The 13260-nt window shown below is 33.5% G+C and overlaps 1 protein-coding gene across 3 annotated transcripts in view; it reads left to right on the top strand.

The window, feature by feature from the left end:
- Positions 1 to 13260, top strand: part of PPP3CA (protein phosphatase 3 catalytic subunit alpha) — a 279943-nt gene that overhangs the window by 238510 nt on the left and 28173 nt on the right. For all 3 annotated transcript variants that reach the window (XM_039848669.1, XM_039848668.1, XM_039848670.1), the window contains exons 9-10: positions 9779 to 9904; positions 12093 to 12167. In XM_039848669.1, the coding sequence (XP_039704603.1) occupies positions 9779 to 9904; positions 12093 to 12167 (201 nt within the window). The remainder of the gene's footprint in view (positions 1 to 9778; positions 9905 to 12092; positions 12168 to 13260) is intronic.

Genomic DNA, 13260 nt, shown 5'->3' with positions numbered 1-13260 from the left:
CCTTTCCAGTCAGAGTTAAACATTTGCAGAGCACTTTGCACATTTGAATTGTTTTTCTCCTGTGACTCTGTAACCCTAAGGGAAAAGCAATTTTACTATTACCCAAGTACACCAAACACAAGGAAATGCGGTGATGAAACATTTCTTCTCCTTCTTCTTCTTTTTTCTTGTTGTTTATTGTTGTTGTTCTTCTTCTTCCTCTTCTTCCTTTTCTTCCTTTTCTCCTTCTACCTCCTTCCTCCCACCCATAAAAATGACTTCAACCTCATCCACTCACCAATACAACACACTTTATTGAGAACTACTAAATACCAATCACCATGATATAGGTGCTGAGGATACGAAATAAGACAGACATGGTCCTTGCCCTAGTGCAGTTTATAATTTGGTAATAGGGTAGACATCAAATAAATAATTCCACCTATAATTATTTAAATATATTTGGAAAATACTACAAAGAAAAGAGTGATATGAAATAAGAGTGGGAGTTAATTCGTAAGGACAGAAAAAGCTTAACTGAGGACATAACATTTAAGAGTCAATCCTATAATTTTAGAGTAACATCTCAGGATACAGAATACAATGGCAGATATGAACTGTACTTTAAACAATTCAGTTTGGCCAAAAACAATCATGAACAAATGAAAAAAAAATGCGTTTTAAACCTTAATGTAAACAGTGAAATTCTTTATCTTTCTATGATATAACTGTGCTTCAGAAAAATCTAAAGTAAATTACAGTAGGTTCCCATGTGGTGCCAGTTTTCTGTAGTTCAGAGGAATTGTCATATGTGTAGGTGAGTGGATGGGTGGATGGTTAAATGATAATAGGTGTAGAGAAATATACGTGCCAGGGGTATATAACTCAGTTTTAGGAAAAGTTACTCAGAGTAAAATTAAGTTATTAAGAAAAATTTATTAAATGAAATACATTTTGGATTTCAGGGGAAAATCAAAATGGAAACCAAACTAATATAGCAATCAAGACGAGATTAAAATGACAACCTGGAAAAAAATCAATTCAGTATTAAAACAGGTTAAGGAAGAGAAAGGTGGAAAATCAGGTTTTAAGAATGGACAAGAAAAGCATCATTTGCTAAAATTCTGAGGTGCAAATATCTACCCTTTTGTGATAGCAAAAAATATATTTTAATGTTTTAGACTTTTAAACTAGGCAACATAATGGAATTACTTATAAAATGCATTTTAGTCTTACCAAAAGTTGACATTTTCAACATCCTTAAATATTTTTCAATCAAAAAGTAATCAGAGGCTTCAAGATGATACCATTTATAAACAGAAAGGAAATTTGTGGCTTGACAGGAAGATACCACTGTAAAGGAGGACTGAGTTGCTAAATAGTGAACTAAGACAAAAATCTTATTGGTGGTCATGATGTGAACATAGAGGAGCAAATGCAGCATATCTGAAGACAGCTCTACTCGGACCTCTGACTTCTAGCTGGAGCACTCAGTGCTCAGGGACACCATCAACACAGTGTGGTGTTGCCAAGCCTGAGAATCTCATTTCGTACTGCACCGCAGTTCTTCACACTAGGAGCTCGTTCCCGCGTTCAGGAGTAACCTTCACAAACTTAGAGACATCTGGTACCCACCTGGTTCAGAAGCCAAATACAGAATCACACAAATCAGACCATCATCCTGGGTAGGAGCGTGAGATGGGGGTTCTCGGGAAGGGCATAGAATCAGTGCCCAGGCAATCCCGAATAGCATTCTCTGCCTCTTTCTCTACAGCATGTGAAAAAGCTTACCACCCTCCAAAGGTGCCCATTATTTACAGAAAAAGGTCATTTCTCTAGAGTCTTAGGCCTGTCTTCAGCATGGGCAGAAACTTTGGCATTGACATAAACATTTTTAAAATATGTCTGGAGTCTTTACAGTCATAGACATAAATACAATCACTAGCTGCTTTATAAGTTGGATAAATATAATCCAGATACTTTGTTCAATGGCAATGATTTTCTCAACCCTTTTTTCTTGCCATCATCTCAAATCTAAAGATCCTCTTAATTGGTCTTGAGTGACCATTTGCCCCGATCACTTATTTCAATATAAAAAATGTAAATATATATCACTGTAGCATTTTATTAGATATTTGCTGATATATTGTAGGCCAAGTAGTTTTTTTTATTACTAGTGCAAAACAATTAAATGTCACCCCACCAAAAAAAAAAAAAAAACTTCATTCTTTTATTTAATGAATATTCTTATTCTTTAGCCTGATGATTATTGATAGAATTATACACATTAAGATGATGATTTCTTCATAATTATTATTAAGCCTGGGACAGTCTACCAAGAAATGGTACAGAATGTAAGAACTTACAAAGGAGCAAAGCAGAAATCATGAACAAAATTCAGTATTTACTCCTTTAATATCAGTATGAGGTGGTAGAAAAGGAGTTTATGTAGACATGTAAGGCTGAAGAGAATTTGAGATTTGGAAATTTCGATTGGTTTTCAGAGAAATCACCTCTCTGAGATGAATGGATAAAATTAACTGCAGAGAAGTGTCAGCAGTGTCTTCTTTCACTGCCTTTTATGTACAGGACTCTTTCATATGTGGCATTAATCTGTGATTTTAAATTCCTATGCCATTATTATTATTATTGTTATCTCAAGTGATGTGGTTTGATATATTTTATTTAAAGTCTTAGATTGGTAATAATATGTTTAGAAAATGTGAGATAGCATGTTATACAAATGCTATTTGTTTTATTCCTAAAAATAAGGTATAATAATAACAGTAATAATAACTACCTTTATTGAGCACTTCCAATTGCCAGACACTGCTCTGCGTTTCCATGGATAAATGAATGTAATCTTTCAACAGTTCTATGGATTGCATTATAATCTTGATTTTATTGAGGACAGCGGGGACACAGAGGGGTTACATACTTTCCCAAGGGTTCACTCGAGCTAGTCAGGGAATAGCACTGAGACTGAAACAGCAGACGCCACAGTCCACAGGTTAACCTTCATCTGGGCCCTCTGCATCACCTTTGTTACGTGGAAGCTTTTAGGCTGATGTTTACACTAATCCCCTATTCAGTTCATGGCTTCATTATATTTAGGTGACTATTCTTCAATAAGGGAAGAAAAGCTTTTGAAATGAAGAGCCATTTGTCATCACTTTAAAATTACATGAGTCTTGTACATCCAAATATATACATTATTAAAAGGATAGAGTATTATTTTTTCTAAAATAAATAATTTCAACCTCTCAAAACTATCCCTTAAAACGCTTATACTTATGGCTGTTGTTAATTCAGTTCCACTGTGAAAGTGTCATTGCTGGAGGCCACTTTCTAAATAGATTAGTTTTAGTCTAGTCATCAGCTGGCTTACATTTAAACATTTATTTAATGAGACAGAGAAGAAAATAGAAAATCGATGAAGTTTTAATATTTAATAATTACTCTCACTATATATTTTATTTAAATTAATCTACACATAAGCTATGTATCTTTGCTTTAACAAATGATCTTCTCAACTTCTTAATCACCACCACTACATAATTATAAATTTCAGCAATTAAGTAATTGTGGAACATAAACAAAGGAAGAACACAGTGGGTGAGGTAATCTTTGCTTTTCACAAAGCTTTGCCCATAGAATTACAGGATTTCAATTCTCAAAGTTATGCAAGACCTTAAATGAGGTTGGAGACAAGATCTCAAATGAGGTTGGAGACAAGATCTCAAATGAGGTTGGAGACAAGATCTCAAATGAGGTTGGAGACAAGATCTCGAGCACTGCTGGGTCCTCCATACAGATCCATTGTCAATGCTCTTCTTTTGCCAGTTTAACAGAATCGATTCAGGGATGCATCTGGGGGTGTGGCATTTTATTTTCTGATGGGTGGTTAGGAAATTTTTACACTGGGTTTAAACCACTTCTCTAGAAATGTAATTCTCTGTAAAACATTAACAAGGGGAAAAACAGGGATGTGTGTGTGTGTGTATATATCTATCTATCTCTCTATCTATCTCTCTATCTATCTATTTATTTATTTAAAGACATGAATCTACAGGTTATTCTTGCTATTCCTTACTAGATTTTCTATAACTGCAAGAGACTCTCTGACTTTACCCTGACAAAGTCAAAAAGTTAGCAGTGACATTATTTCCCTAGAAAATAATGTAGATATCGAGTGTATTGGGTTTAACATTAACTCATTTCCAGAGCTATCTTGAAGATAGCAACCTGGAACCATTGCAACCTACAGCTCAAGGCTCGAAAACAAGTACAAGCTCAAAGATAAGGGGGCGTTCTGTGATTGCATACAGATACCACCAGTTTTTTTTAAGTACCTCCCACCAGGGTATAGTTACCGTTGTTATTCATTTGCAGCTGGTAGTCATCAACTGTATTACATGAGAGCAAGGCATGGGCACAGCATTTACTATGTTCATATCATCTCCTCCAGTAGCTTAAAGCTCCAGCTAAATATCTCTGTCTCTCTCTCTCTCTGTCTCTCTGTGTCTCTCTCTCTCTGTCTCTCTGTGTGTCTCTCTCTCCTCTCTGTCTCTCTCTATCTCTCTGTCTCTGTCTCTCTCTCTCTCTCTGTCTCTCTCTCTCTCTCTCTTATTTAGTATAAAGTTACTTAAGCCTTACTTTAGCATTATAATATAGATTATAACTTAAACGGATATACCAGCTAAAACTGGTAAGGAACTCGTAATTGATTCTTTATTGTCAGCTTGGTGAAAATTACTTAATATAAGAAATTTAAATTTTCAATGTGAAATTGTAATGTTAGCAGTGATTCACAATGTTTGACTGGACTTGAGCTAATTCCAAAGATCAGTTTTTGGCCCAAATCCTTTGGATCCTAGTATTTAGATGTGTCACATTAGGTGGGAATTATAAAATGGCAAACTATTAAATATAGCCCTCCCATCCCTGAGGAATACTTTACATTTTTCAGGTGTCAAATATTTTATTCAGTTGCATATATTATTACATATATTAATCACGTGTTATTTTATTTGACCTGCATACTTTGAAAATGACAGGACAGGTATTATTATTCCTATTTTATAAGTTTGGAAGGTAAAGCTCAAATAAAGAGAAATATTAGCCCAAGTTCACAGTTACTATGTGAGAGAACCAATATTATTTTAACTCTTATCTATTTTAGAGACTCTTTTACAATTTTAAAATAGAGTTTAGCCTCTGAAGTGACATATTACCTTTTTCCTAAGTTCCTTCATGCTTGTATTCAACTTTTGTTTATATGCGGTTAGAGTTTTAGTGTCCTGACAAGTTTTATGTTTTATATTTTTGAAATTTTTTCTTTGCTTTCCCTTTCTCTGCTTGCCTGCCTTTTTTTCTTCCTCTCTTTTTTTGTCTGTCCTTTCTCTATTTCCTTTTCTTAGATTGTTTCTTCACTCAACACTACTGAATATTAACCATTTCCCAAGCACAGTACAAAGCACTAGAAAAGAATAAAAGAGATCTATGCTTTCTTTACCCCTTTCATCATCTTCTTCCTACTTACTTTACTAAAAGTTCTATATTTGAATAATGACCTGGTTCAGAATTTACTAAGACGATAATAATAAGAGAAACACAACACCTATACAACACGCATTTACATATACACGCACAATCACAAGATTAGCTCACATTATTTTGTATGTATATCTGGTACTGTCCCTTTATGCAACTAAGATTATATCATCCAAATTTTATATAGAAGAGTTATAACAAAGGTAAAGAAGGTTTTAGTGTCATAGGTGCCATGAAGGACGTATGCACAAGATAACAGGAGTGGGGCAAGGGTTTGATATGGGCATAAAAGGACGATATATAGTAACATATGTGTGTGTGTCTTGATAAACGCAAATCATTAGCTCATAGCTTCAAAAAAATTAGACATATCTACTGTTTATATCTATTAATAATAAAATAGTTTAGGTTGGAAGTTACTGAGAATCTGCCTGCAAAAATCCCTGTGTTAAGTACTGAATCAAGCAATCTAAACATTAAATTTCTTAAGAAACCCATACTGAAGAATATCAGTATGATAAAATTACCTAAAAATTACCTAGAAATTGAGGACATGAAATTCATCTTTATAAATAACTCGAACAATTACTTTGTGTCTGATCTTATGAACTATAGAGTAAAAGTGAGTTAGTAGTCCTTAGTCACCAAATAGAGTAATCCTCATGAATTAGTAAGTTTTCCTTAACATAGGCAGCTGATTATAATAAAAAAAAAGGAATCTTTTTAAAACAGAATCCATCAGGTAAGTACAGGACATTGAGCGTGAAAAACAAAACAAAAAATTAGAAGTCGGATTTTGAAATGAAAGGAATCTTAGAGATTGTATTCATAGAGCTATAATATGTACTACAAAAACTATGACATATGTAAATATACATATATGTTCATAAAATCTTAAATGAAAATTGTACCCCAAAAGACAATTTTCATGAAAAAATACAATTAAAAGAATTTTTTGCATCTCTCCCAGAATCAAAAACCCTTTCATGCAGCATACCACCTTAATCCTAAACTATGGCCAAAAGACGTTAAACAGGTCTTAACTCAAAAATTTTATCTATAATGCCTCCTTCTGTGATGGTAGGACTTTGCCAAAACAACACACTAAGGCTAGTTTTTCTGCTAAGGTATCTTCAGGTCGAAGAATTGAAAAGAAAAAACATCCCGGGTCTATTATGCATTTTTTTCTATTTTTGGATAGATTACAGTGAGTCTGGAGCGCCCCCATTTTCTTTCTTGATGGTGGGAATGGATAGTCAATTGGAGTTAAGGATATAAAAAATGTTAGCAGAAGGGTGAGAAAGGGAGTAAAATTCGTCATTTCCATTCTTTTGACCTCTCCACTCCCCTATTTTAAAACAGCCCAAGTATTGAGAATGCCAGAGGTATGTTGGGAGCATTACAGTTACTATAATATAAAGGTTTTCAGTAAAGGAGCTTTATATTCCCCTTGAAATCCACTTGGCTTGGTGAGCTGATCAATGCATCTTGTGAGCAATATTTTGACAGCTTCTCTTAAATTAGAAGCTCTCTTTTGATCTTTTTTATTTTGTCACCTGTTGCCGTCATAAGCTTTTTTTTTTTTTTTTGGTGATGGCAATTGTAAAGGAGATGTTGAGAAATGTTATCAAGTTCCTACGAAATGTTAGTTTTTGTATCATCAAAATTTCAGCTTTTGAAGTAGACGAGACCCTTTTAGTTTGGGATATGGCCTAGTAATTTAGTGCATGGTTTGGTAGACAGAGGAATGGATTAAGATCTAGATTCTATTCCTTGGGTTTCACTACACTCAGGGGGCATAGTTGCGTTATTAGAAACAATAGCCCCTTCCCTATCCCCAAGTAGGAGCAGTACTTGATTACTGATTTTATATCTTTTACATAAACATGCCTGACATGCTTGTGTAGGGTTCTGCAGGTATGATAAAATGATCGGACCAAGTAATGGCATAACTTTAAGATCATACTTTTGGCATCAGAGAAAGAACTGGCAGTCGGGCCTCCAGATTCATGAGGGATTAGAATTCTTTCCATTACATACCAAGTTTTCTTCTGGCTGTTCTTCACACCTGTGTGTGCAACAGAAGAGCCTTTGTTTCTGTGCTATCTGATCTGCTCTAATTTGTGATTATTAACATGAGGCCCCTACACGTCATAATCCCTCTCTGGGCCTCTGATACAATTGTTAGATGACACTAGGTCATGAGGAAGAGAGGAGAGAGGAGTTCCCCGATGGGAGACTTTGTTCTTTTTTTCTCTCTCAGACAAGGTCTCAGGTGGTGGGCTCTAGCGATTCTTGAAGTACAACCGTTTGTATTATTTATATTGCACTGGAGATAAACGTCTTTCAAGTACTTCAGAGAAGAGCACACTGCTAGGGCTCAGTTGAGTTTTGTAATCCCAGTGACAGAGGCAGGTGGCAGGGGCGGAGGGTGTGGGAGGTGGAAGATGAAATGCTAACTGTGAATTTCGTGACTGTAGATATTGGGGACGGTTTTGGTTTAATTTTTTGCATGTATTTTTGTGATATATATTATACAAAACATAAAAATTCATGAGTAACTTATTAATGTGATGCTTAAGAAAAAATACATATTGGCACATTTACATTAAGTTTTTCTAATCTATAGAAAAATGAAACAGTTCTATTAATGCCTATAGAATTACTGAGACTACTTACTGATCATTGCATTAATGATGAGGTCTTTGTTCCAGAAGTTCATTAACATTATTCAGATCTGGAAGAAGTCATAAATTATCTTGAAAACTCTATGTAGTTAGGTGAGGTAATAGAAACCTAGGGACATTTAGTGACCTTGGGTCTCGTGAGTAATTAATGACAGAATCCATCTAGCATCTAGGTTCTCGGCTTTCCAGTCCAGTGCTCTTGTTTAAAAAGAATAAATGAGGAAGGAGAATCTGTGTCCAAAATTTGGTAGGCCTTGAATGATTTATGCAGTTTGGGTGACAATATCATGGAATCTAAAAAGATCAGGGACTTTAGATTCTGGCCAAAACTGAGGTTTGCTGCTTCTCACGTGTGACCTTGGGCAAGTGACCTCTCTGTTTATTTTCTTAATGCAAATGGTAAGAACTATTTTTGAGGGATATTGTGAAGATTTGTAATTATGTTCGTAAAGGACCAAATATAGTGCCTGGTGTATAGTTGTTTTGTAAACGTAACTACTGTTAAAATTTAGTATTTCTGCTATTAAACAAAAATAAAATCTGAAGACAGTATCTGCTTTATCAGTAGGCACTCAGATAAATTGTGTAGAGCAATGTCAAATGAATAAATGCTTTATCTCACCAGCCACAAAACAACTGTTTTTTTCTGTGAGACAACACTTACCCTCACTTGTGAATTTGTATCCTATTTCATTTTGCTCAATCATGTATTTTGGCAAAAGCTAAAGTGTCTTTTATTATGAATACCATATTGAAAGTTAAGTTAGTATAACAGCTAGGACTAGACTTCATACATTTATAATTTATGAGAGACAGAAGGGAATGGAATTTATAGAATAGATGACCCCATTAAAACAGGTAGCTTTTCCTTCATTGAAAGGTACTTACAGAGACCTGCTAATCCTATGTCAAGATTGCTAGAGAATGAATTTCTGAATCTGGTTAGATCTGAGACTCTTAGGATCTCTGCAACCATAAAAGTCTGGATAGGGGTGTATCTAACCTATAGACAACCACAAAGCAGAGTGAAGCAGACAGAGTCATCTTCCTCATTCATAGATGATATATCCTTCTCAGAAGTCAAGATATCAACATAGGTGGAGTCAGATATCAACATATTATTTTATGTAGAATTCAATCCAAACATTTTACTTTAAGTCAAGAATGCAATCTAATTTAAACTGTTTTGTACAACTGTTATGATTCTACTGGGGAAAAAATGTGCTTAAAAAATAGAAATAAATTCTGTTTAAATATTTGAGATTATTACATTATGTCAAACTAACTTAGCTTGATTCAATTCCTGACAGTTGATTAACTATTTTATATAAGGACTTGTCAAATTATAATGCCGTTTCATATTTAGTATTCACATATTATGCAATTACATAATAGTGAAGTTTAAGCCCATAAGTACCATAAACATTCATGACCGATTAAGGGTTCGCCTCCGTGGTTTGGAACTTAAGTCAAATTGTTGAATTTTCTTGATCAACTAAAGTCACGTGGAGAAACAGAAGTATGTGCTTATGAATCTAACATCCTTTTTGTTTTTTCAGCTGCGGTATTGAAGTATGAGAACAATGTCATGAACATCAGGCAATTCAACTGTTCTCCTCATCCATACTGGCTTCCAAATTTCATGGATGTTTTCACTTGGTCCCTGCCATTTGTTGGGGAAAAAGGTGTGTTGTAGAATTCTGAGATGTCCTTAATAAAATAGTAGAGGAAAGAGATGTGGGCTATTCTAGTGTGAAACACACAGAAAGAGAAACACTGTGGCCTAACGTTAGCAACAAAACTCACAAGCTGCACCACCAGATGTGATTTGAAAGTGTGTCAGTGAGTATCCTATTAACAAATACAATAAATGAATGAAGGGGCAACAAAAGAAAGGAGGACTATTAGAAGAATAGTCTTATCTCATTGGAATAATACAACTCAGAAATAAAAGAAATGTAGTTTTAACTGGCTGAAAACTATAATGATTATCTTTTTTCCTTACCTTTTTGTATTATAATTTAAAAATACTATTTTATTATATAAGCTACCTGTCAAATTAAAAGGTTAGGATAACAATGCCTTCCTCACATTTCTAATGTTAAGAATAATCATTGTATGATAGTGATTAGTGGCTACAATATTTTGAAGGATTACCTGTACAACAACAACAAAAAAAATAGATTATTAAAAATTCAGTGGCCATTAGTGTGTTACAGGGTGAGACAAATTTACTTTAAAAAGTTGTCTATTAACTTGCCCCAGTTTTCCAGAAAAATTGACCTCATTCCCTTCCTCCTTCCTTTTTATTTTTTTTAAAATATATATATTAACCTAAACCTCAACAAAAATTTTGAGAAAAGGCCTGCAACCACTGAGCTTGAGCTTGAGTTCAGGAGGCCTATTGTGATCTGGATCATTCCTCATGCATGGTCTCACACATCACCTGAGAAGGTGAATGAGCATTGCAATAAAGATGTGAGTTTGCACATGTTTCAGAAAAATGATGTCCTATGAACAGGTTTTAGATAAAAGCTACACATATTTCTGAAATATATGTTTATTTACAATAATCAACATATGTAACTATTAATATGGTAATATATTAATATTACTATAGATAATATTTATTTTTCTACAGTATTTATTTTTTTAAAATGCCCTAAGATGACCAGGAAGCTATGAATTGTCAGCAAAGAAGACGTTCCTTTATATACCAAAATAATTCTAAAGTAAATTTTAATAGTCTCTGATAAAAATTCCCAGTGCTCTTCCATGCCACCACTTTCTCTCACTGATCATGTCAGTGTTAATGTCACTCCCTTCTCTAGAAACAGAAGCAGTGCTAACTCTGACAACTCCTGGGCACCATCTGAACACCTTTAGTTGGGTTGTTTCCATTAATTATTTAGATTTTGAACATCTGTTATTGAAAAAATTAATATATTTGTATACATAATTCACTTTTGATAATTAAACTGAAGCTCTGGATTAATGTCGGCTCCTTTGGAGTCTTACTCTTTATACTATATCTTCAATTTTAGAAGAACATTGATTTTTAAAACATAGCTCATGAAGAAATAGTGGACAAGCTTCTTTTCACATTCATGGTAGAACTCAACCTAATTTTTTAAAGTGTTAAATGAAAATAGCATGCACCTTAGTGTAAAAGTGATGCAATAGTAATTTTCTACGTACATTTTTATATAACTCTTTTATAATCTATTTACTCAACCAAAGTTTTTATTAAATTTATGTTTTATTTTTAAAGCTTTTTAAAAAATAAAATGTAACAATATTTATATTAAAACATTCAGTTTTTAAATTAGTATTCTCTAAATGACTTCAGATATATTATCAACAAAATAAAATCAACGAATTTTATTAAACAAAAAATCACATGCCTATCACTGTTCTGAGTTCACTGGGGAATGTAAAAAATAAAAAAAAGAGATCAAGCATTCACTTTGTCCCTGCTGAACAGAAGTTTATAATCTGGTCTAGATCCAGCAGCATCAGTGTACAAATATATATATAAAAATTCAAAAGTAACCATTTCCTCTTCATAGATTTATATATATTCACATCCACATATTTGATTTGTTTATTGTCTATTGACCTATAGCTCATAAGCATTACTATTAGTTTTCACAGGCACAGGCTAATAGTGTAAACATAAAGCCTACAAAGAATTGCGAAACCTGTTATCTTTTATGATCTAGGTTTTATAGATGCTACTTTGCAGGAGATTCTATTAATAAACTAGATAAGAAATGTTATTGCTAAACTTGCTCTCTAACAATGCCAGAGTCATAATTAAGGTTACAGTAAAAAATCTGGACTTCTCTCTCTTTCTTTCCTGTTTCTCTTTAGTGACTGAGATGCTGGTAAATGTCCTCAACATCTGCTCAGATGATGAACTTGGGTCAGAAGAAGATGGATTTGATGGTAAGAGGCTTGAATTTTTGTGTTAATGCTATTTCCATGGTGTCTCTTAGCTAACCCTAAAAATAAATTTCAAAGATTTGGATTATGTTTCAGTCATAACATACTATTGAGAATGAAAAGTATTATAATTTCTATTTGCTTTGAAGAAATATACAAGATAAAAACCAGAATTTTCTCATTACACTGAAAACATTGTTGTAGTGAACGATTTATAACCATCTTTCAGTACCTTATAATTGCTAAGTGACATTTTTTGGCTCCTTGATAAAAAAATGTAATTGTTTTTTAACAGATGTTACCATTTACTGAGTAACTTTTGAAATACCCTTTAGTGAAGTTGTTTCTGTCAGTTATTCAAATTTTGATATCTATGATAGAAGAAAATATTTACACATTGATACATTGGTATTTATGTCGGTCCCAATATTTTTTCATATCTGTAATAATAACTAATGAATAAGCTATGAGGTTTTTATTGTTATTTTTTAAGATTATTTGTTACTCAGATACTCTTGAAGAGTATACTTTCTCAATAAGAAACAAAGATTTTTGAGCTTAAAGGTGAAGAAAAAAAATTACTCTGTCTTAGAAAAATATCCCAAAATGAATAAAAACTAACAAAAATAAAGTTAGAGGAAGAAAGTACAAGAGCACACTTTACTGCCATAAATATTAGTAAGTACCTACGCTGTGTAGGGCACTAAGGATGCCAGCATGCTTTAAAGACCTGTGACTCGATGAAGTTGCAATCTGGTTAGAGAGACTGATGTGAAGCAGATAATATCAGTAAAATAAGACAAATTCTAAAAGAGCGAAGGCGGCAGGGGAAACTAGACATTGTGGCAAATTTAAATTGATAAAATTTTTACCTTTAAACTGTAGTTAGGTAAAATGAAAAGAGAATGTGACCCTTTCTGAAAGTTAGTATCTGAATAGCATGATTTAATGTTTACTTCGATCACATCTATAAATGCAAAATACCTAATGCTGCAGGCAAAAGTAAAATAAAAGTGCTCATATACTCATATAACTAGAATCTAATACTCAGGTAAATTTAGTGTACAATTATTCCTACCATCTCATTATTTTTCTC

This window comes from Pteropus medius, unplaced genomic scaffold (genome assembly GCF_902729225.1).
Source record: "Pteropus medius unplaced genomic scaffold, Ma_sr-lr_union100, whole genome shotgun sequence".
Classification (NCBI taxonomy): domain Eukaryota; kingdom Metazoa; phylum Chordata; class Mammalia; order Chiroptera; family Pteropodidae; genus Pteropus; species Pteropus medius.
This window is presented reverse-complemented; position numbering and strand designations above follow the sequence as displayed.